Source organism: Amblyomma mixtum, chromosome 9 (assembly GCF_055824585.1).
Source record: "Amblyomma mixtum isolate Tamu chromosome 9, ASM5582458v1, whole genome shotgun sequence".
Classification (NCBI taxonomy): domain Eukaryota; kingdom Metazoa; phylum Arthropoda; class Arachnida; order Ixodida; family Ixodidae; genus Amblyomma; species Amblyomma mixtum.
Window position 1 is genome coordinate 26307641 of NC_143020.1, and position 21864 is coordinate 26329504.

Here is a 21864-nt window from a genome sequence, read left to right on the forward strand (position 1 = left end):
TAAATCCACAAAACTCTCAGCTTTCTTTTATTTCCCAATCTTATTAGGTTTAGTGGCGTCAAATTCTGGCCTTTTTGGTTGAACATGATAAAACAGAGCATGACAAGACGACACACAGAAAACGTCATTGTCCTGCCCTTTTTTCTGTGCGCGTCGCTTTGGTGATGTGCACCGTTCATGGTGCTAATCGTTAGTCGTTGGGAAAGATGCCATGGTTTCTGCGTACTGCCCTTTTCGTGCGTCAGTGTGCGCTTAGGAATAACTAGCACAGTCATTCTTCGTGAAAATGGCGACTTTGCTGGTGGAAGTAAATTTTTCAAAGTTCTCGGTAGAATAAACTTCGAGAAACTATAATGTGACGTTAATAGCTGCCGCGTAAATCAGCAGCTTTAATTTATATTACTAAGGACGAAAAAAAACGCTTTGGTCAATCCACTACTCAGTAAATCCGAGAATGAAAATTGTAACTTTTATTAGCTTCAAACTATCGAAAAGGAAGCTGGGAAATATTGAAGATATCAAATACACGCTCTTCGAGTTTTTAAAAACAAACAATTTTTTTACAATGTAAATAAAAAACTGCGGTAAATGTCATCATTTCACCTGAGGGAATGACAGGCGACGCGAACTTTATTCATTGTAACTTCAAATAAAAAAAACTGCAAGATTTTGACTGTGGCAGTATCTCCGCACAAACCGGCTAACGTCAACGTGCAGTACGCTTTCGAACTGTGCACACCATTACATACATATTTAAAGATGCCCGCTTGAGATGGTGCAGTGGTCGGAGCGGAAGCCAATAATATTGGTGGAGTTGTTGTTCTTCAGCAGCATGGAATTGGGTGAACTGGCAGTGTACTTTGGCCAGGAAGACACCCCCGGGTGGACAGGCAGGCTGCAAATTCGGATTAAGACAACGCACTGTGAGGACGGCGGGATTGAATTCCAACAGCCTCAGTCGCTCAGCGTGCTATTATCTGCCATTCGTCCTAAGATCCGAGGTCGCTCACACACATGCATTCCTCTGGACACAACACAACACTCTAAGCAGCATCGCTAGGAAGGAAGGGCATGATGTACACTCGTAATCTGTTACAAAATAGGTTACAGGAAGCAATTAAAACTTTAAAAATGTCCACCTAAAACCGCATTCGTACTACACATGAAAAAGTGAATGAAATATGAAGAACGACAATCCAGGAATTAAAGGTTATGTGCACCAGTATGGATTATATACGAGTATGTAACATCGCTCCCGATATATTCTTAAGCTTGTTATTTGGGGTCCGCGCTTCAGAAAGTTACTTAGATGAGCTTGAGTCACCACATGACCCGTATACATTGTACAGCCAATGTCGTTTAACGCTTCCTTCAGCAAGCGTGAAAATCTGACCCTCATGACGTTCTGTTCGTTGTAGCTGCACTCAGGGATATCTATTGAGAACCACTGAAGACTTCAAGATCTTCATAAGCATTTAATAGTTCCCAAATGTCAAGAAGCCCTTGCGGATTTCAAGCGCCGTGCGTTTGTCTTCGCCCCGTCGAATCTTTTTTTCGGGGTGCTGACTTAGAGAAGATTTTTATTGACCTATATCACAGCGCCTTCATAAGGCTAAGCACCCTTCTTCCACGACTTAAAGAAAACAGTTCTGTGATTATCAGTTCTTTTTCGGATAGAACGATAGGGGAGTTGCCATGTGGACTAGTTTATTCCTAAAATAAGGGAATAAGCGTAAGGTATACACGTTCCTTGTGTTTACATTTAAAACAGACTGCTGCATCGTGACATATGGCATTAAAATTAGAAGCGATAAAACTTTCACAAGAAGAACAGCTAAGCCCATTCCATTTCTATGATGCTGAGAAAGAAAACAGAATTGAAAACATAATTTATTTCAAGCATGATTCCTGCTGTCTCAGGAGGAAGAAGATGGGGATGATTTAAAAAAAAAATTAATGACGTGACACACGCAACTAGGCAACAATAAAGTAACTACAGGCCACCGAAACCAAATCTTCCGTAACCTTGAACAGACATAAAGAACCGTCTCAATGTAACTTCTGGTCACCTCCGAGGAACTATCTTCAGCAAAGAAGTTGCCGTAGAAAGGCAAACTTGAACAAAGGAAGAAAAATATGAATGTGTCTCACCCTGCAAACGTGCCCATCATTGTGAGATGCTTCTCGGATGCCGCGACGTCCTCGTCGCTAAAGTGCACGCGCTCTCGGTCCAGTAGAGGCAACCCGAAGATGTAATAGAGGTCCACGCCGTGACCAACTCCAGCCCAGGTCACTGGTTCTCTCTTGGTAGGATAGTGATCGAACACGTACGTGTACACCGTGGCACCATGTGACGCATGGGCAGCGGCCGCAGAATGCATGGGGCACACGAACAGCTGGTCGCCCAAGTAATCCACGTATTTGCGCCTGATCGCAGCTTTGCTTGTGGTCTCGACCTCATCGTCCTTCAGCAGCGAGGGAGGCTTACTTTTCGTCCACGATGAAACTGTCTGGAGAACGCAATGAAAAAGGCTTAAATCTAATATTTTTATGACCGGAAATCTTTTTAACAACTGCGCATAATATTTCGCATAAGTTAAGAGCTCAACAAACCACCGTAGTTACGCGAAGAGGGCTTGCCAAGAAGTGTGAGTTAAATCCGTTGCTTTTCTCTTGACAGCAGCGCCAAGCGCTCAACTTCTATTTGCCTCTCTGCTTAAGTGTCGCCATTTTCAGATAGTATAGAATATTAGTGTCGCCTAATTTCAGTTCCTTCTTCACATCTAGCATTAGAACTTTTTTCTTAAACATTTTTCGTTCTATTCTACCACAACAGCGAAGTCGCAGAAAATGCAATGCTAAGATATTACACTACGTCGTTTTGTTATGACGTATACAATGGGAAATCAACTTTTTGTGAATTCTCATGACCTTTTTTTTCCTGCGCTATATAATTCCTATCATCACGAGAACAAAAAGTTTAGGTCTCCTGTAAATGGTAGCAGATGTGAGCACGAAATGGGTTTATTACAAGTAGCAAGAACACCTGCAATTCTTCGGTCTTGGCTAGACACTCGCCTTGTCTGGTGGCTTTGTCAACTTTGTCAGCGGCCTCTTAATCCTGCTGTCTGGACACAACGGATCGGCTTTCTGCTCTGGCATATAATTCTCAAAGCAACCGCGTTTCAAAAGACGTTTCCAGCGATGCTTCCAACTCTTTTGTCATCATGCTCCATTGCTCGACTTAAGCTGCACCTGCGGCGGCTACATTGAAATCCAGTACAGTGCAGAAGCGTACGTTCCCACGACCCGACACAGGCTTGCAACTCAACTGAACCTCGTTTGAATCTACCAGTCCCATCAGTGCCCACAGAAGGAGAAGAGCGTGACTGCTGAGCACACAATTTAGAGCTGGTGACTGGCCGTTATGCTAGTTGGTGCTACGAGAGCTGTGCTCTTCGGAGCACACAATGCGTAACGTCAGCAACTTTTACGGCGCTATCGATTCGCTTGTCGACTCGATCGGTGATAGCATTTCCCCCACTTCTTGCTGACGTCACATATATGTTTGGTCTCTAGTATGAATTAAGCAAATAAAAAAAACACAGTTCAAGCCTAACTCGCAAAGATTTGCGATATATAGCTGAAATGCTGTGAAACTGGCCTCCCACCTACACGCAGTCAGAGGCACGTTTACAGGCGTTTTGCGCCTGTACACAGTTTAAACCTTCGTGCAATAAAAACGAACGTGGCGCGAGTAATGGGCTGTGGGTGCAAAGTGATTACATTACCCGAAGATGACGAATGTAGCGCGAGGCATGTGTGCGTGGGCATGTATGCCAAAGTCCGCGTAGTTTTGCCGGGGCTTTCCCATGGCCTATGTTCCGCCTGCATGCACCTATTCCTCTTAGGCGCGATGGAAATACTCCGTGAAAGAGGCTATCACGTGATAAGACGGAACTAGGCTGTGCCGCCGCGGTAGCTCAGTGGCTATGGTGCTCGGCTGCTGTCCCGAAAGACGCGGGTTCGATCCCGGCCGCGGCGGTTGAATTTCTTTGGAGGAGAAATTCTAGAGGCCCGTGTACTGTGCGATGTCAGCGCACGTTAAAGAACCCCAGGTGGTCGAAATTTCAGGAGCCCTCCACTACGGCGTCTCTCATAGCCTTAGTCGCTTGGGGTCGTTAAACCACATAAACCAACCAACCAACTAGGCTGTAACAGTGCACGTTCGAGCGGCAGTTAACTCTTTATAAATAAACAAACTACAAGTGTTACTGACCTTGTGAAGGGCGTTTATTAGCATCTCTCTGTCGACGTTGTCGAGATGCTCAGCAGCAATCTCGGGATTAGGTTGTAACCAGTACAACGCGGTGGAACCCTCGTCCGACGTCACGCCAGTGAGCAGCTCCACGCTCTTGTCGAAAGAACCCGACTGAATGGCCAAGGAAGGCTCTTCGGGAAGGAAGGCGTTCTGGTACGTTGGCAGGAAGGGGAAGAGCTTCCCGGGAACAGCTTGGAATGCCGCAAGCATAAGTTCATCAGCCGGCCTGGCGCGGAGACCAGATTGAAAGCAATCATTTTTGATATGCATGTCTTAGTTCGACTAAATAAAAGTAGCTACAACAATGCGGGAACTTCGCTTATAAAATGTATACTTGCTACGACAGTAGTGCAGGGGGCGTTTCCCGGTTGTGCGGCGTCAAATTTAGCGTTAGCAACGTGCAGCGCAGGAGGTGTGTGGGGAGGATAAAAAGAAAGGGTGAGTGGTTCAGCACCCACACAGAAACCTACACGGATCCACGGCGCCCTCTGTGTGGAGCGGCAGATACGAACCTGCATGCTTTTCGCACGAAGCGGCGTGTCGCATCAAACAATTTCAGTAACTGCCACAAAACCGACCAAAAATATATACGGCTGACATTGAATACAATAGAGAATCCATACATAGCAAACATATACCATAGCGCTGCGTTATATGTGTCACATACAGAATATAGAAAAGAAAGTAGGTACCAATGAATGAATAAACGTATTTATTGAAAACCGCTTGCAGCTCTTGCTGAACGTCACGTTACACTGAGGTCATAAGCGTCGGTGCGTTTTTTCCCGCCTGTGCTTCCAGAAAGCGCTTATCTATGGGGCCTTAACTGACTTTTCATCACGCAATTAAGCTGTATTGAGCAGCAAAAAACCATGCAATAATATTTCGTAATATGCCAGCAGCAGCCATCTTATACTCACAAACTTGTTAATCTCATCCGCCCAGCCAGATTTCTGCCGTCCCCTACTACTGTTCCCTCCTCTTGCAGTCCAATCCGTTACGCTTAACGACCAGCGGTTATTTTCCCTTAGCCTTACATCACCTGCTCAAGACCATTTATTCTTGTCTTTGTCGACTACTATGTCTTTGACACGCGTTTATTGCCTCACTTCTCTGCCGTCTTCCTATCTCTTAACGATGACCTATCATTTTGTATTCCGTTGCTGGCTACGTGGTCCTACATTTAACTGAACCCTTTTCGTGAGCCTCCACGGTTGTGCCGCACAGGTGAGTACCGGTGCAATGCAGCAGATGCATACTTCTTTATTTCGAGATATTCGTAAGCTGTTATTCGTGATCTGAGAGTATATGCCTAATACGCTCAAAGCAGTTCTTGTTCTTCTAACCGTTTCATTATTATTACCCGGTTCTGCGCTGTCTACCCACCGGTGTCTCGCCACCCAACGTAAACTGCTATTATCTTCCGAGACTGCAGGACATTAGTTTTCAGCAGATTTATTTTTAGGCCCACCGTTCGTCTTTGACGGTTTAAGACAGTGATCATCCTTTGCAATTCATCCCCTGAGGCATTTTAAAGTCGATGCTATGAGCTAGTGGCAAATAGGCAAGGTATTCTCCACTTAACCCTTATCCCCATCTTCTGACAATCCAGGCCTGTGAATACCTCCTGTAAATAGATAGTGAACAGCATTGGGGACATCGCGTGTCTCTGCCTGGGACCCTCCCTGATTGGAATTTTTGTGGTTATTTTATGGAGCACTGTAGTAGCTTTGCATCCTCTGGTATTTATACATAAATCACTTCTACGCTCTGATCCTGTAATGAGTGCATGTCTCTTGAGGATCCGGTAAAGTAAGTGCTTGCAAGTTATTTATGAAGCATTTTGCTATTTCCTGCCCAATGCTCTATCAATTGGTTGATGGTGTGAGTATGGTCTATTATAGAATAGTCTTAACGGAATACAGCCTGGTCATTCCGGTAATTAAAGTTTAACGTTTTCTTGATTCTGTTAACGACTACCTTAGTAAATACCTACTAGGTGACCGGCAGCGCGCTGACCGGGCCGCAATTTTTAATGTCCGTGCCGTCTACTTTCTGTGAATTAAGGTAATGTTAGCGTTCTCTCAAGATTCTTGTGCACTCGAGGTCATCCTAACCCTCTTAGCCTACAACAATGAAACAAATATAGGGTATTTATAACTCTCTGCCCTCCACCGTTTTCATTGACAAGCCACGGAATAGCTTTTCCTGAAAAAGCAAACAGCGTTTGCCCTGAATGCTCGATTTTCATAGGAAAGCTGCAAACCATCATCTTTTGCACTGACTGCTCGATTTTCATAGGAAAGCTACAAACCATCATCTTTAAACAATTTTTTTGTCAACATAGGCAACGCATCTTAGTATAACAGGTGTAGCGCAGTACGTGAAGCATATGCTGCGTTTTGTCGACCCTCGGCTAACGTAAATCACGCACCGCGTTCACCACAGCTGTGTCATTTTATTGCTGCAAGTGAACGTGGCCGCGCCGCAAGATTGAGATCAGTTACAAATGTGGAGCCGCCGACACCCCTAAAAAAAAAATTGGGCCTTTTCAATTTATCTACCTGATTTCCGTCGGCGGCGTTTCACTTTTTCAAGTCAGTTTGACAGCCTATCAAACAGCCCCTTGCATTTCTCTGCCTGTGATTTACCGTCCCTTGACTATATTCTCTCGCCCACTCTGAGAGTGACTGGGTGGTAATTCTTCACTAATCGCCGTCCCTCTCCGTCGCGTAGCGTTACGGCAGCCATTTCAGTTTTCGCGCTTTGCCGGGCCGTCCTCACTGTCCTCTTTCCTGTCAGCTTTCGTCTTGGCTCTAGCCCTGCTCTTTATAGACAAAGTAACTCCGCAACGCCCTCTGTTCAGTAATTCTATGCTTTATCTGATTCTCCGCTCTTAAGCAGTTATATTTCATTTACAACATTGGAAATCTACTTCCATCTTTAAGTCAGGAATTTGAGTGGAGAATGCTTCTATATGGTCTTTTAGTATAATTATTGCTTTGATATTTTTTATTTACCACACCAGAAAAATATCCGTGATCATGCCTCAATAGACAGAACGGACTGAATGCCCGCCCAACTCTTCCTTTTCTCGTTCTCTTCACTGTATTAATTTTATACATTACGCCATGTACAATAAATGATCAGGGGGGTAATGCCTGATCATCCTCTATGTCTGTTTATTATGCCTCTATCTGTATTCATGAAGCTCGTAATTGATTTTTAAAGGAGCGCAAACGACGCGACAGTAGACAGCAGGGACAGCCACAGTGCTGACATTTATGTACATTTATTCTTGAAATTTACATTTATAGATACACATGGCTTGAAGAGGGTGAGGTTGGAAATATACATGATGTGCAAGAAAAATTGCTAATTGCGCAAGGCGCGCTTTGCATAGTACGCCCTTTCTTTTCCTGTTAACGAAAGAGATGGGGTGCTACACGCAAAGGACACCCAGAGCTAAGAATATTTGTGCTTCAGTTATTTCCCCAGTAGTTCGGTTCCTTCTCATTTGGCACTTATCGAAAATGTGCTTGCACACTATCTGGCATTCATTTGCGTATTCATAGCAGTGAAGCGACCGGTTGCGGTCTTTGGCGTCAGTCAAATTGTTTTTGTGTTCCCCTAATCTGTCATTCAGCAACGCCCTGTTGTCTCACGCACACTTTGCCAACAGATAGTGGAAGCTCGTAAATCAAACCTGTTTCTATGTTTTATCTCACTGCATCCCTTCTCTTCATCAAGAAAGCGTAATTGCCAAAGCGCGCAAAACGCGATTAGCCTTCTTATGTGCATTATATCGGTTTACCATCTCTCGCGCAAATCGGCATGCCTATATATTGTAACGGAAAATAGGGCGACAGATCGCTAACCGGCAGAATACAGCAAGCAGCCAGCCAGCCAGCGCGAGACACTTCAACGTCTTCGAAGACACTTCAGCGCCACCTGAGAACACCAGGTGGCATTACTCCCCCTCCCCCCCCAAAAAAACAAACATAAAAGCGGGGTTGCAGTACGGGCAGTGGAAAGAGAAAAAAACAGCACAAGCACATAAAAATGTACAAGGGAGGTGGGCGAAGGTGTCCCACGCGAAAACTACCGGAACACTGAGCGTACTATCCATTACCGCGTGAAGTAGGGTTTCATGCGGACAACGTGCACAACCTCAGAGCGGGGTGGACGACGCTGAGGCTGCACAGTCCCGTCAGGAAGAACTTCGTAGGTCACTTCGGTGACGCGGCGCAAAACTCGATACAGTCCAAAGTAGCGGCACATCAGTTTTTCAGACAAGCCTTCACTTCCATTCCATTCCATTCAAAATTTCTTGAAATTTTTCATCTCTACACATATCTCGGTGGACACCCGTCATCCCTTTGTAGAGGAAGGGATGAAGTGGGAGTGAAAGAAGGAAGAGAAAGAGGGGCAGTAATGAAGAAAATGAAAATTGTATTTGAGGAAAGGAAATTACGCAGCAAATGTCTCACATATCTCGGTGGACACCCGTCATCCGTTTGTAGAGGAAGGGAGGAAGTGGGAGTGAAAGAAGGAAGAGAAAGAGGGGCCGTAATGAAAAAATGAAAATTGTATTTGAGGAAAGGAAATTCAGACAAGAAGACACTTCAGCGCCACCTGAGAACACCAGGTGGCATTACATGTAGATTTCAAGAATAAACATAGTTTAAAGTCAGCACTTTGTGTTTCTCCTGTCTGTGTCCGCGTCTTTGCGCTGTTTTAAGAAGACTGAACCACCAAATGGCCCACATGCCAGCCGTTATAAGCCCGCAATTAAGTATGTCGATCCTTCAAGACAACCCTAAAAGAAGGTTATGGAAGCAAAGATATCTATAGGATGTGCACTGTTGCGTCATGTTAGGGAGAGCAGAATTTGAGTAGCGAGCCACAGCAAAGACCGCAAAGGACGAAATCATGACAGTCTCGGCGTAGTGATACTAACCGCGTTCGCAGGCAGCGAATGACTTCGTCGGGGTGGGACACAAGCGTCTTGTTGTCCGGGTGGCAGCCGACAATGGCGGCCAGGGCGTCACCCTTGGCCGCGCTCTCGTGGGCGGACTCCGTAAAATCAGGTGCGTTGATGACGCCACTCATGGCGATGGCACGCCGGAACAGTCCCCGGCTCATGGGTGAAAGTACGTGAGCGTGCGCACTCATAGCGCCAGCGCTCTCCCCGAACAACGTGATGCTTGAAGGGTCACCGCCGAAATGCCCAATGTTATTCTTGATCCACCTGCGGAAACGGCCGCAAAGAATGCTAGTTCACTTTCTATTCCAAGGTGTCTTGATGTATTAGTTTAATTCTTGCGCTCTAATAGCTTTAAATAAGTCTTATTAAATTATTCACTCCAAACTCCGGCATGGAGTCCTGAGGAAAAGTAAAAATGTCTCGCTTTGTAAATCTCGAGACTATATATAGGTCTAGCTTCAGACGATCTTGTTGCCAGTATTGCCAAAAATATCATTAATACCCAAAGTGACCATATGAGCCGCGTGCTTACTATGCACTGAATATGGACATTTTTACTCGGGGCGTAAAAATTCTTATTACGCATACAACCTCCTTACGGCTGTGTTACGGAGCTTACGATATTTAGAGCACCTTACAGTGCACGAAGAGGTATCGAGTAAGGAGAACAAGAGCAATAATTATTAGAGAAAGAAAAAAAAATATAAAGTCAGAAATGTGTGCAACGAAGAACAATAGAGACAACAAGGTATCACAAAAGGCAAATATTATCCAAGGAAGCAATATAGACGCATAAAAGACGCGAAAGTAAAGAATTAATAAATAAAGAGCTGGTGTTGTATAGATATGAATATAAAGGGAACAAAAATGAACCCTTAGCAGATTAAAAAGACGAAAAATATCGCAGTAGAATGTATGATCATTGGTAATGTGTTAATAGAGCCGAGCTTTTGCAGGTGATCTACAAGACATATTTGCCACTGCGGTGGCTCTGTGATTACGGTGCTCGGCTACTAATCAGAAAGAGGCGGGTTCTCTCCCGGCCACGCGTTCGCATTTCGATGCAGGCGAAATGTTAGAGGCCAACCTACTTTGGATATGATGCATGTGAAAGTGCCCCACGTTTTCTAAATTATCCGGAGCCCTCCACTGCGGTGTCCCTCATAGCCTGAGTTATTCTGGCACGTTGTACCCCATAAACCAAACCAAGCCAAACCAAAACTAAATGGAAAAAGTAATGTCTTTTTTATGTATTTTGCATCCTGATTTATGTATGCTGACCTGGTCGTTGTAGATCTGTTTCCGCATCTTTCATAGCTGGGCCTTGGCGACGTCGATGTTGTGCTTCGACGTGGGCGGTGAGTTTATGGTCACGAATACTGAGTTCTTAAATGAAATCTTGTAACTTGGTAGCATAAAATATTTTACGGGACATATTTACAGAAACAGTTCCTGCCGACAGCTATAGAGAAGGCGTCAACCTGCTGCATGGCTACCGGCGCGCGTTCTTAATTATAAAATCAAGAAATCCAGAGAAATCATCCGCGATGTCTTCCGAATAATTTGGTGGTGTCCTATTACTGCCTGCCCTCAACGATTACAACGAAGGTTCCTTTGTGCACCTGGCGGAGTCTCGATAGGAGAAAATGGAATATGCGCTGTCACGTGAAGATAGATATGCGCGTTCCCCTGCCTAAGATGACTGAAGAAACGCAAGGTACATGCACGGGGTAATCACCGCCATACCGACGCTGCAAAACATAACAATATGTTAGTAAATTATCCACTGTTAAATACTTTCTGAAAAAAAGAGCATAAACAACTATAGATTGGTTGGTTTGATTTAACGGTGTTTAACGTCCCGAAGCGACTAAGGCTATGAGGGACGCCATATTAGAGGGCTCTGGAAAATTTCGACCACCTGGGGTTTTTCAACATGAACTGACATCGTATACGTGTTCCTCCAGCCTTTCGGCTCCTTCGAAGTGCGACCACCGGACCGAGATCTAACCCGCGTCTGTCGGGTCAGGAGCCGAGCATCATATGGGCTAAAAGCAACGCAGCATTCACATATGCAAATGACATCTTTTTCGTGCATCAGCTACGTAACAAAAACAATGCAGAATCTCAAAGCTCAGAAAGAAGTTGCATATAATGTCTCGTTTTTTGTTTGAAACCATTCGAGCGTCTGTGCAATCATATACGCAATTTTGGCATCATACATTCGTCTTACATGGGAGAGACCTTTGCCCTGCAGTGGGCGTAGTCAGCCTGACGATCGATGATGATGATGAAGATGATCCTTCGTTTTGCTCACCAATATGATTGGATTCTGCACTTATGCTTCAGATGCGGAATTTAATGGACGTCGCTTTATGCTTTTGCGATTTCCGCAATCCCGACTGAATTGTTTTGTTGTGCGCTTCAGAAACTTTGTGCACAAACCAGTAACACCGCAGCAAAAAGTTCACAAATTTGTCCTGGCATACAAAATCGTTTAATAACTCTTGTTTCCCTCTATCCATATGCATCTGGAATTCGTTCCCTTCACCGGCAAGACTTCACGGTTCTGGAGACTTCACGCATGAACTTGGAAATATATTTCCATATGCTATGCAATCAAGGTTCGTAGTAGTATTTGTTTCTTACAGGTGTTCTTTGAGCAGATGTTATGGTCCACTGATTGGTTTCGCACTATTGTAGTAATTATTTCACCGCTTTGCTTGTTCGAACTTCTAGGTTGGTTCAGAATTTTTTTTTGTAGCTGTTGTATTATGTATTACTCAGGCTTCTTTACCTAGTTTTTTGCATAGAAACTAGGACCACCTAACCTTAATTTATTTTTGTTGCTGCCCCTGCCGGCCCCAGTATGTTTTCAGCCCATTGGCTACTATTATTTTGTTCGTATATTTTTTTAATAACGTTCAACACTTTATCTTATTTCCCGCCAATTCCTGTGCAAGGACTTACAGCAGTCTGTTCATACACATAAAATTAATTAAAAAAATTGCACAGGTGGTCATACGGTGCGGCAAGTTCTGCGTTAAACCTATTGGTTGTACATTCCGCGTTTTCCTACTTACCTTCTCACTGCACCTTTCATTTGATATGCTGGAGTATTTTGGATATTACAGGATTCTGGATAAATGAGGTCAGGTATAAATGAGTGAGGTTCGGTGGTTGGCGCCCTGTCGAGGAAGAAGGCGGCTGGAGGTCTTCTAGAGGGAAGAGGTTATGGAGTGGGTGGTGGGTAGTGTATTAGAGGGCAGAGGTTGGGGGTGGGCTGAAGCATCGTTGGGTCTAGGGTATAAGGGGGTGGGTGGATCGTGGGGGAAGGCTGCTGAGCGAGATTGCACTTTTTGGGCTTGATCCGTGAGATGTGCTGCTGGACGGGGGTGGAGGCTTTCACTAGGACGCAGATATCGGCAGTTCGTCGAGAGATAACTACACCTAACGCCGTAAAACAAGATGTAGAGAGTGGCCTACTTACTTCAACGCTAGATTCTGGTCCAGAAACCCCATGTTCCCAGGAGACTCCGGGCTGCCCGTGTTGAGGAAACCAAGCACTCCAACTCGATAGTTCATGGATGCAACTACAATCCCCGTCTTGGCAGCGATCACGGCACCCGTATAGCTGTCATCTGAAGCCGAGTCATACGTGAAGCCGCCTCCGTGGATCCAGACAAGCACGGGAGCGTTACTGCTGCCCTCTCGCGCCCACACGTTCAGGTGCAGGCAGTCCTCACCATACTCGATGTCTCCGGTGTCGACCATGCGCTGCGGACAGCCGCTTCGACGGTCAGTGGCATTCAGCGTTCCCTCCCATGGCTTTCACGAGAGAGAAAAAGAAAAAGAATTGTCTTTGTACTTTCTACATAAAAAAAATTAAAGTGCTTTGAGGCTGTCTCTTATCTCGCGTCATTGTAGCAACCTGTCCGCGGTCATTGGCTCAAGAGGGTTGAACCCTAGCTACTCCTTTTTGGCTGTTCGATGCGTAATCAAACAGCAGCTATACGCCGTCCATTTCTCTGTTCAGAGCAACCTTGCAGAAACTGGCTCACATGTTTACCTTGCGATCCTTAAGCGTAAAGAAAAGTATGATGTGTTATTTATTACACAGGTACAATTGCTATCGTAAGGCGGAGGTTTTTGTTGCCTTTTCTTTTCGTGCAGTGTTATATTCGCAGCATACTGAGAACTGATCCTTCATGCCATGAAATGTATTCAACAAACGTCCTAATAAGCAAGCATAGTAACACGAAGAGTGTTGGTCTTCTAGTCAGCCGTAACGAAATATTCCACGTGTAACACCTGTAATTAGGACCAAAATGTATTATACTTTGAAGTGGGAATACATAATGTAAAGTGGGCTTCGAAGGCAGGCGTTTAGATTCATGAGGGAAGGCTCAGAATAGCTTTCGCCCCGGAGAATTTTCGAATTTGCCCGCAATTACTAGTGTCCTTTCTTTTCTTTCCAGTTTTTCACCTTCTGGAATGCATGCTTTTGAGGTACGCCGCCAAGCCGAGCGAACAGCGTGTAGTGCACTCTCTAACTATGACTGAGCGAAAAACCAATGTTGAAGCTTTTAAGGTAAATAGCAGATATGTAGTCTAAAAAAGGTTTATAATCCTCGGCACTCTTTCATTATTTCAGGACGCTAATACGGCGTAGCCGCACAGGAAATATCGAGAAATTCGTGCAGGTGAAGCATGGCGAGTATTCTTAGCAATAAATGAGGTCCATGGAGTGGGAACATATGTTACTCGAAATATCTGCTCCTTGTGTGCATATTATTTGCAATTTATTAGTATAAATTACGCATTTTTCACGGTGCGTTTTTATCGGTTAGGGCCATTTCGTGCCCGTGCATATTGGTGTGCGACGCGTCTTCAAAACGCCTTCAGCTTTCTCGCCGATATGTGGAATTGCTCAGATATCGGAACCCTCAAAGACCAGTTCCTAAGATCCACTTCGTGCACGTGCATATCTGAGTTGAAGCCTTGAAGCAAAAGTAGAGTCCGTTTACACTGACCCGGATAGTTACATGGATTGCCTTCGGTGTATCCAAAGTTTTTATGAAGTGGACGCCCACATTACAGCAAATACATTCACATGAAAGTGCGGTACCTTTATTAAACTATTCTTAGAATAGCCCGCTCTTTCAAAGCAGGTATTATCAAGGTGCTTTCAGAGCTAGCGCAGCAATGTGCTCCTAGTGCTGCCCACAAGCTGCAATGAGGGCATGATATAACTAAAGCCTGGTTACACATTCAAGGCACCTGTTCGTAGACCGGTCTCCTCGCCATCACCTTCATCAAGTTATTGGTAGTCGGAGAGTGTGCGCACTTCGCCCCATTGGATTCATCGGTGAATGGCTTTAAGATGTTGTCGTCATTGATAGCACCAATAAAGTAACACCACAGGACACCAGGTTCAGACAGTGCAGAATTAGGGTGACATTAATGTCTATCGACATACATTTGATGACGCGGATGTTGGACAGCGTCAGTGGTCATGTCTGGGCTATTAAAGGCGTTGTTTTAGGGCGAAAATTCATGATTCACTTCGCACTCTGCTGCAGCAACACGGCCTCAATCATTCCCACGGCGGTGAACTAATGCATGCAAACAGGAACGTCGGCATATGATATTTCAATTTTTTCAACATACGATGGAATACATGCCGCCGATAGGGCACCACAAGCGCGTGAACGGTGCTCCTCCCAAGTTCTGAATCTTCCACGCAGCATTAGGGGAACAGGATCACCATCGTCTGGAAAGGCAACACTTAGTTGAGCCCGAGCAGGACCTTCCTAATTTTTTTCCTGCGCATCGCTGACAATATCGTGAAGGCATAAGTTGAACATATCGTGCACCATCCCACTTCCCTTCTAAACGGTTGTCGATTACCCGAATGCTAGGGTAAAAAAGAAAACTTGTGTTATCGAGGTCATAAAATTCAGCCTGTGGAATATGCAAGCTTCTAAACAAACAAGAAGGTCTTTCCGAGCTTTTTCTAGGTAAACATTGTGCTCAATAAATATTCGCAGCCTGCTACTTTCATTTAACTCGTGAAAATAAATTGCTTACCATGTCTAGAATGCGTTTTGATTCTCTGCTGCTTTCTACTGTAATCTGGTTGACAGCAGGTTTTGGCTTTTGCTGGTCGGACAATGGGATCTTCAGCGTAAGTGAAATATTGGTCTTTTTATGGGAACCTAAATTTGTTGGCGATTAGCCTCACACCAGAAAACCTTCAAAGAATAGTAGGAATATCAGGAGCCTATTACTCTGACATAAAAGTACAGATGACGCTGATAAATTAACATAGGATGACGACCAAAACCTAACTTAGAGAGAAAATACAACGTGTGCTATCTCAAGGTCTCCCTCCGTCCAAAGTATGGCATAAAACAAATAGCCCGACTTTAAAGAGCTGTCGGCAGGACTAAACCGCAATACACAAGGCGGTCCTTACCTTTGCAGGCACCGGAGGCTTGAAGCGAAGTTCTCCGACAGGAGGCTCCGCGAAAGGAATGCCACGGTACTCCTCGATGGTGGCACCCAAGATGTCAATTTTCCGCCCGCCCACGGGGCCAAGGTCCGTGGTGCGTTGGACGTCGTATGCGGCGCAAAGCAGCGATTTTAATACAATGGCCGCCACCACCGCTGTCTTCATTTTTGTATCCTTTCGAGCTTCCTGAAAAGCAGTAGTAATAAGAGCTATGAAGACAGCAGAGTGCCGCTTGTGCCATGTCAAGCATGTATCAGTCACTAAGTCGATGCCCTTCCCTCAACTCCCACATCTGTTCCGAAATAAACTGAGTGGTGCTTGTGGTCAAAGCGAATGGGATCTCTTCAGTGATACTAGAGGTGAAATATAGTCGAGAAGAATTGACCGAAAAGCTGTACCATGTCTTCGAGGAAAGGCCAGGGTGCACAAGAAAAGAAACTGATTAGACATTAAAGCTCCGTCTTAAGTATGCGACGCAATAGCGTAACGAGTTAACAGTCATGTAGGGAGAAGGTCATTCTCCACTTTACATTAGTAGATTCATCGGTATGCTTGTGCTCCTCCTGGCCCAGAGCAGCAGCATTTAAACGATGCGTCACTGTACTGTGATGGAAGGTGCTCCAAACTGTAGGCATGGTGTGGCCCCGGTTGCTATTCCCGAGTGACCAATCATTAACAGCCACCCGCCGCGGTGGGCAGTTTGGTCACAATCCGCTGAGCCGGTTGTGATGGCGCCGGAAGGTCACATGGCCTAGGTGGCCCACCTGCCGCCTCCCAGGTTGCTCTCTGGGCACCACCTACCAGAGTCATCGTCTTCATTTTCCGCTCAGAACGCTTTTTGGACAGCGCGGCCTTTAACGCTATGGCGTTCAAAAACGTGTTCGGAGACGAATAGAACCGCCCAACACTTCACTGATCTTTCAATTCCGATGCCAATACTATTTCAATCATTGAGAAATCCATTGAGAATATTCTCTCGGAAATAACCGCTACGGTACTGACAATCCGTAAGGTGCGCTACTTGTGGACGAGCTGCCCGTTGTGAATTTAGTGTTACACGAATTGATAAGGATTATTTGTGAATTATATTTTTGAGCTTGAGCTGTTGTTCTCAAGGTTTACGCTGTTAGAATTTTGTCATAGCGCAGTCTATCTCAACTCACCTGCAAAGCGCCTCAGGCGTAACTGCGACTTACGCATGTAAATAAATAAAACCAAAAAAGGATTTTTTCAAATTACATTTCAAGCGTTCCATTTCTTGTCCTCATTTTAGTATGCCTGATTTTTGAAAACTGTTTTTGATGATACGTACTTTTTTTATGACAACTCACGGCAGTTCAACGTGGCCTCCTAGGACATCTCCTGGTATTGTAGTCCTGTGTAACCAGACCTGCTCATAGCGAGAGAATGTAGCGTAGAGTAGGACAGGGCAAAAGAAGTCACGAAGAACACATGTCTTGTCCTACCCTGCGCTATATTTTATCGCTATGATCATGCACCAACAAGCCCAAAAAGCCACGCCTCATTGCTTCCCGACGTGCTACGTAAGGCGCTTGGTTCAAGTGGTTCTGGACTGTTATTTTATGGAAATTCAGCCTAATTAACTGCCACCATGTTATGCAGAATCAGCTGAATGTAATGCACGCATATTTTTTATATTTTATTCATTTTTTTTCACACAACACAAACGGAGGTAAAAAAAGAAGAAAGCACATTGCTACGTGTTCACGTACACCAAACAATTCTTCACTTCAATGCATTCCTTTTACGCGAGATCTCGTTGGAGTTGAAGCCAGTTTTTATTTGTTTTAAGATTAGTAAATTATGAAAGGGTTGCCGCAAAAAGAATCCCCAGCAGCATGGCAAATAATTATTATCAGGCAAATTACGTTTCCCGCAGGAAAGAAGCAGTCTCAGATTTCATGCTGCAACTATTCATATCGAAAACACAAAACGAAATTGTACCCCATTTTATCAACGCTAGTGGATGAGTAGGAGAGTTTTTCACGATGAAGACTCGTCTGGGACGACTGAATTTTCGGTTCTCTATTTATTTTACCATTTCGACGTATATCAGAGCTAATGTCATACAAAATTGCTAAGATCGAATCATTTCTCTTGTGCGGCTTCCATGAGCGACATTTCAGGTTTCTATGGCGTAGTTCGGCCGTATATGTTATACTGAAAGCCATTAAAATCACCTAAGCAGAATCACCATCATACTGTAAAATTTAGAATCACCTCCATACTGCCATCCGGAGTCAAATTTTCACTATCCTTGCCTTTGTCTGGACGAACCATTTAATTATCCATTGGGATGAGCATGCGAAAGAGGTCCTTGTCCATAACACCTAATATGATATAAAATTTACAAAGATCGCCATAATTTCTTCTACGCGGCTGCCAAGAGCGACATTTCAGGTTTTTATGGCGTAGTTCGGCTTTATTATTTGCTATAAAATGTACGGCGCCAAATTATAAGCACCTCCATACTGCATTTCGGAATCAAATTTTCAATAACTTGTCTGGACGAAATATTTATTTCTGCAATGGGATGAGGATAGGAAACTGGTGACCGAAGCTTGACCTTGTGGTAGAGCATCCGTCTCGCATTCGGGATGTGCTGGGTTCGATCCCCAGTGCCTCCGGGTACCCACTGATTTCTTTAACGGGTGCAAGGCTTCCCCTGGCCTGGTGCTCGGCTCTTCTAGGGTGAGATGGTTAGGGAAAACGGTCTGAGACTACAGTTGCTTTGACGGATCAGAGATAAGTTCCGCCGTCAAGCAACACTAAATCAGCCTTGTGCGGTACAAGCCCAACTTCTGGCCCTTTTTAGGACTGCTGCTGATGCTGTGAGCCAGCAGATCAGTGCAGGTGACAGTGTGTAGGCGCTGAGGGAGCTATTCTGTGTGAAAGGGCTGCTTTGACCTCAGGTATGATGGAAAGGCCGTACGTTACACATACGATATGAATTCTGGTAATAGCGGGCTGCTTTCTGCAGGCCGTGGTCATTACATTCTATGATGCGGTCCGCGCAAAGCTTGGCGAATGGGGTTTCTGAAGTCAACCACAGCAAAATTCTTCCAAGCTTGCACGTAACGTACGAAGGGTTGTGCTGTATATGGCGGCAACAGCGACTCAAAATCATGGTTAGCTGCACAGCACATGCAGGACTGGCACCCGACTTTTTGCACTAATGGGCTTTTCTAGCAGTCTTGATCTTGTACGCTAACGGCCATGCTTTGCGAAAGCAACGTGTCGGTGGTACTGACCCATTGCTCCCTGTCTCGATAAAAGGCTGGTGCTCATAGACAAAAAACAACGGTACTTTACCCAGTGATTCGGTCAGTAGTTGTGGCCGCCTCGGACAGCAGGAGATTCAATACCGGCTTTGTCCTCTTCCACAGAATGACTGACAACACAGCTTTCGTCGTCGACCACGGCGGCAAGATATGACACAGCGTCGGAAATTTTCAGCAGCGGCACTTGTTTCGAGTACGACGGAAGCTCCTGATATTGTACAGTAAATTGATACCGCTACGCTCTCGAGTTCCCAGACGTTATCATCAGTGTGCTTAAGTTCGGTACACGGACACTTTATTTTGATGTAAGAGCAGAGACTGTTTGGAGTGCCTCTAAGGAGTGCCGCTAGAAACGACAACTTCTTGAGCGACACCGAGGGCAGAGATAAGATTTCCGCATGAGAGGACAAGAAATGCAGAGTTACATAGCAGCCTTGTATTTTCTCCTGAAAGAAGCCATTTACTCTAGTTCGATGAGCATAACCTAGTCACTGTTCGTTAGAAATAGCTAGAGCTAACGCAACCCCATTCATGCGCATAACGACGTCTGCCATGATTAGTTTTCTCCGGTAGCTGGAACTATGGCACCCATTTCGTACATTTTGGATAGAGCGTTCACTTTTCTCCAGCGAAATTTACCTTTAGGGGTGTAGGTTTCGGGTCATCTCTTAGACGCAACCACTCTTCGACACTATTTCACTGTATCAGTTTCAGAAAGGCTCCTTCAACTTCGTTGTCAGAAATGTCGTAAAGCCGAATTTCTTCCTGCTTGTTTCCTTCAGCGCTGAACATGAGTGCTTTGGGCCTCAAGATAAAAATATGGCAGGGTTTAAACCTTGTGAAATTGCGTAGACGTGCGAAAGCACATATTTAGCCTGATTGGCTAATGGTTTTGATTTGCTGGGGCATCAGCACGCCTGGTAACGTTATTATACCCAGGTTAAGTGAGGCTGATTCATTCGCGCGCCGCGGATTCGAATCCTAGTCGCGGAAAGGTTTATTTTCTTTATTTTTTAATGGTCGAGGTGAAGGATTCAGCGATGAATCGGCTTTTGCAGAACTTGTAGTGAAGTAGAGCTTTTGCTACAAAGCGATGAATTAACATTGAACTGTATTAAATTTTCTTATACATTACTGCCGTGATAACTGCCACAAGTTGATTGCTTGAATGAGAATAGGGAGATAAAAAAACTAATTTTTACTAGCACCAACCACTGGAAAAGATGCCGTCTTATGCTTGTCGCACAAAAGTAATTAGAGCGTAATATTAGTATTAATAACTAAGGTAATAAATGACTTCCCAGCTTTACATTCACATCCTTATGCGTAACCTGCGTCTTGCAAGCCCATTATAACTGTAGCTTGCATTGCAAGCTTTATTGAATCCCTGAACGTTGCCGCGTCAGTGTTGCCGCTTCTTTTGCCGTTGCTCGATAAGATCTATCATTAGGCAAAGTCCGTTTTTGCTTTTACATATTCGATATGGGTAATAAATTTTGCACAATGTTTATCATCACATATTTAGTTATTCGTCATACTAATGGGAAGCGTTCAATTCAGTACGTCATGGTTACTTCTTTTGGATGTTTTGAACAATTTTTTTTCGCAGCCTTCAGCAGCACATTTTAATCATCACCAAGCAGAAATGGTTTTCATCGTGTGCTTGCTGGGCCCTTTGCGAACGGACTTGGCAGTCTAATTAACTAGAACTTTCATTGCATGTATAGATAGAGAACTATCGAAACTTCAGGCCCACGCATTCTGAAGGCTGCAAAAAGGACACGTCGTTATCATAGATACATCTTTCTCTTCTCTACTGGTTAAAAATCCCGCAAAAGCCAGTTTTCTTTGTAACTCTTGAATTGTTCATATTTAGTGCTTAATGCTAGTATCTACCGAGAAATCATGCCAACATTATTTAAATATGATATGAAAATACTTTTTTGTCGGAAATGCGCGCAGGCGATGCTGTAAAACTTTTTTTTTTTTGTTCTGATTAAGATTAACCTTCATTCAATCTTTGCCCTGCAGCGAAATGACATGCAGCAACGGTTCCTTCCTTATTCCTTTTCACAGCTATTTTGAAGCAGCTTCCTGTGCAGGGATAGAACCCACCGTGGCGAATGTTTGCATAGCGCTCTAAAGCGCGTAAATATTTTAATGCCTGTTGAAACCACGATCAAGCTATAAATATGCTAAATGACAGGCGGTCTGAAGAATGGAAATAAATTTGCGTGTTGCCAAAGCGTTGAAACTCCTTAAACAGGAGATTCATCATATTCAAACTTTAAATGGTCTCTCAGTCAAGATTTCTCCTAAGATGGCGCCCCGAGGTCATGAACGTGATCTTTCATGGCTTCTCCAGCTGTGTCGCATGCTACCAATGTTCAGAGAGGCAGCAGGCGATAGGTGAAAGGCGCTGCCAAAAACGGCCCTCATGTATATCATCTCTGAAAAAGAAATCAAACTTCAGCTGATAACATTTTGTTAATTTTAAACACTGTAGATATTTCTTTTAATTCAGTTGCGCCCCGTTTTTGCTGATTAATTGATTCCCGAAGAAAAAGAAGAGGCTTCTAGAGCGAGCTAGGTGTGGGTTAGAGACCGAATTGAAGAAGACATGGAAGCGAGGAGATTTAGACAGATTGTTTTACTGCGAAAGCAATACTACGCTCATGAACGGCCTTTCGCGCAGCGGCTGCCGGCAGCCACGACCTTTAGAATGATCTCTGATATCATA

The 21864-nt window shown here is 44.5% G+C and overlaps 1 protein-coding gene across 1 annotated transcript in view; it reads right to left on the reverse strand.

The window, feature by feature from the left end:
• Positions 1–427: 427 nt before the first annotated feature.
• LOC149328561 (acetylcholinesterase-like) overlaps positions 428–21864 on the reverse strand; it is a 44697-nt gene continuing 23260 nt past the window's right edge. The window contains exons 2-7 of the mRNA XM_089562255.1: positions 15787–16008; positions 12799–13136; positions 9282–9572; positions 4280–4547; positions 2152–2510; positions 428–895 (exon numbers count right to left, since the gene is read on the reverse strand). Of these exons, the coding sequence (XP_089418381.1) occupies positions 754–895; positions 2152–2510; positions 4280–4547; positions 9282–9572; positions 12799–13136; positions 15787–15987 (1599 nt within the window). The 5' untranslated portion in view covers positions 15988–16008 and the 3' untranslated portion in view covers positions 428–753. The remainder of the gene's footprint in view (positions 896–2151; positions 2511–4279; positions 4548–9281; positions 9573–12798; positions 13137–15786; positions 16009–21864) is intronic.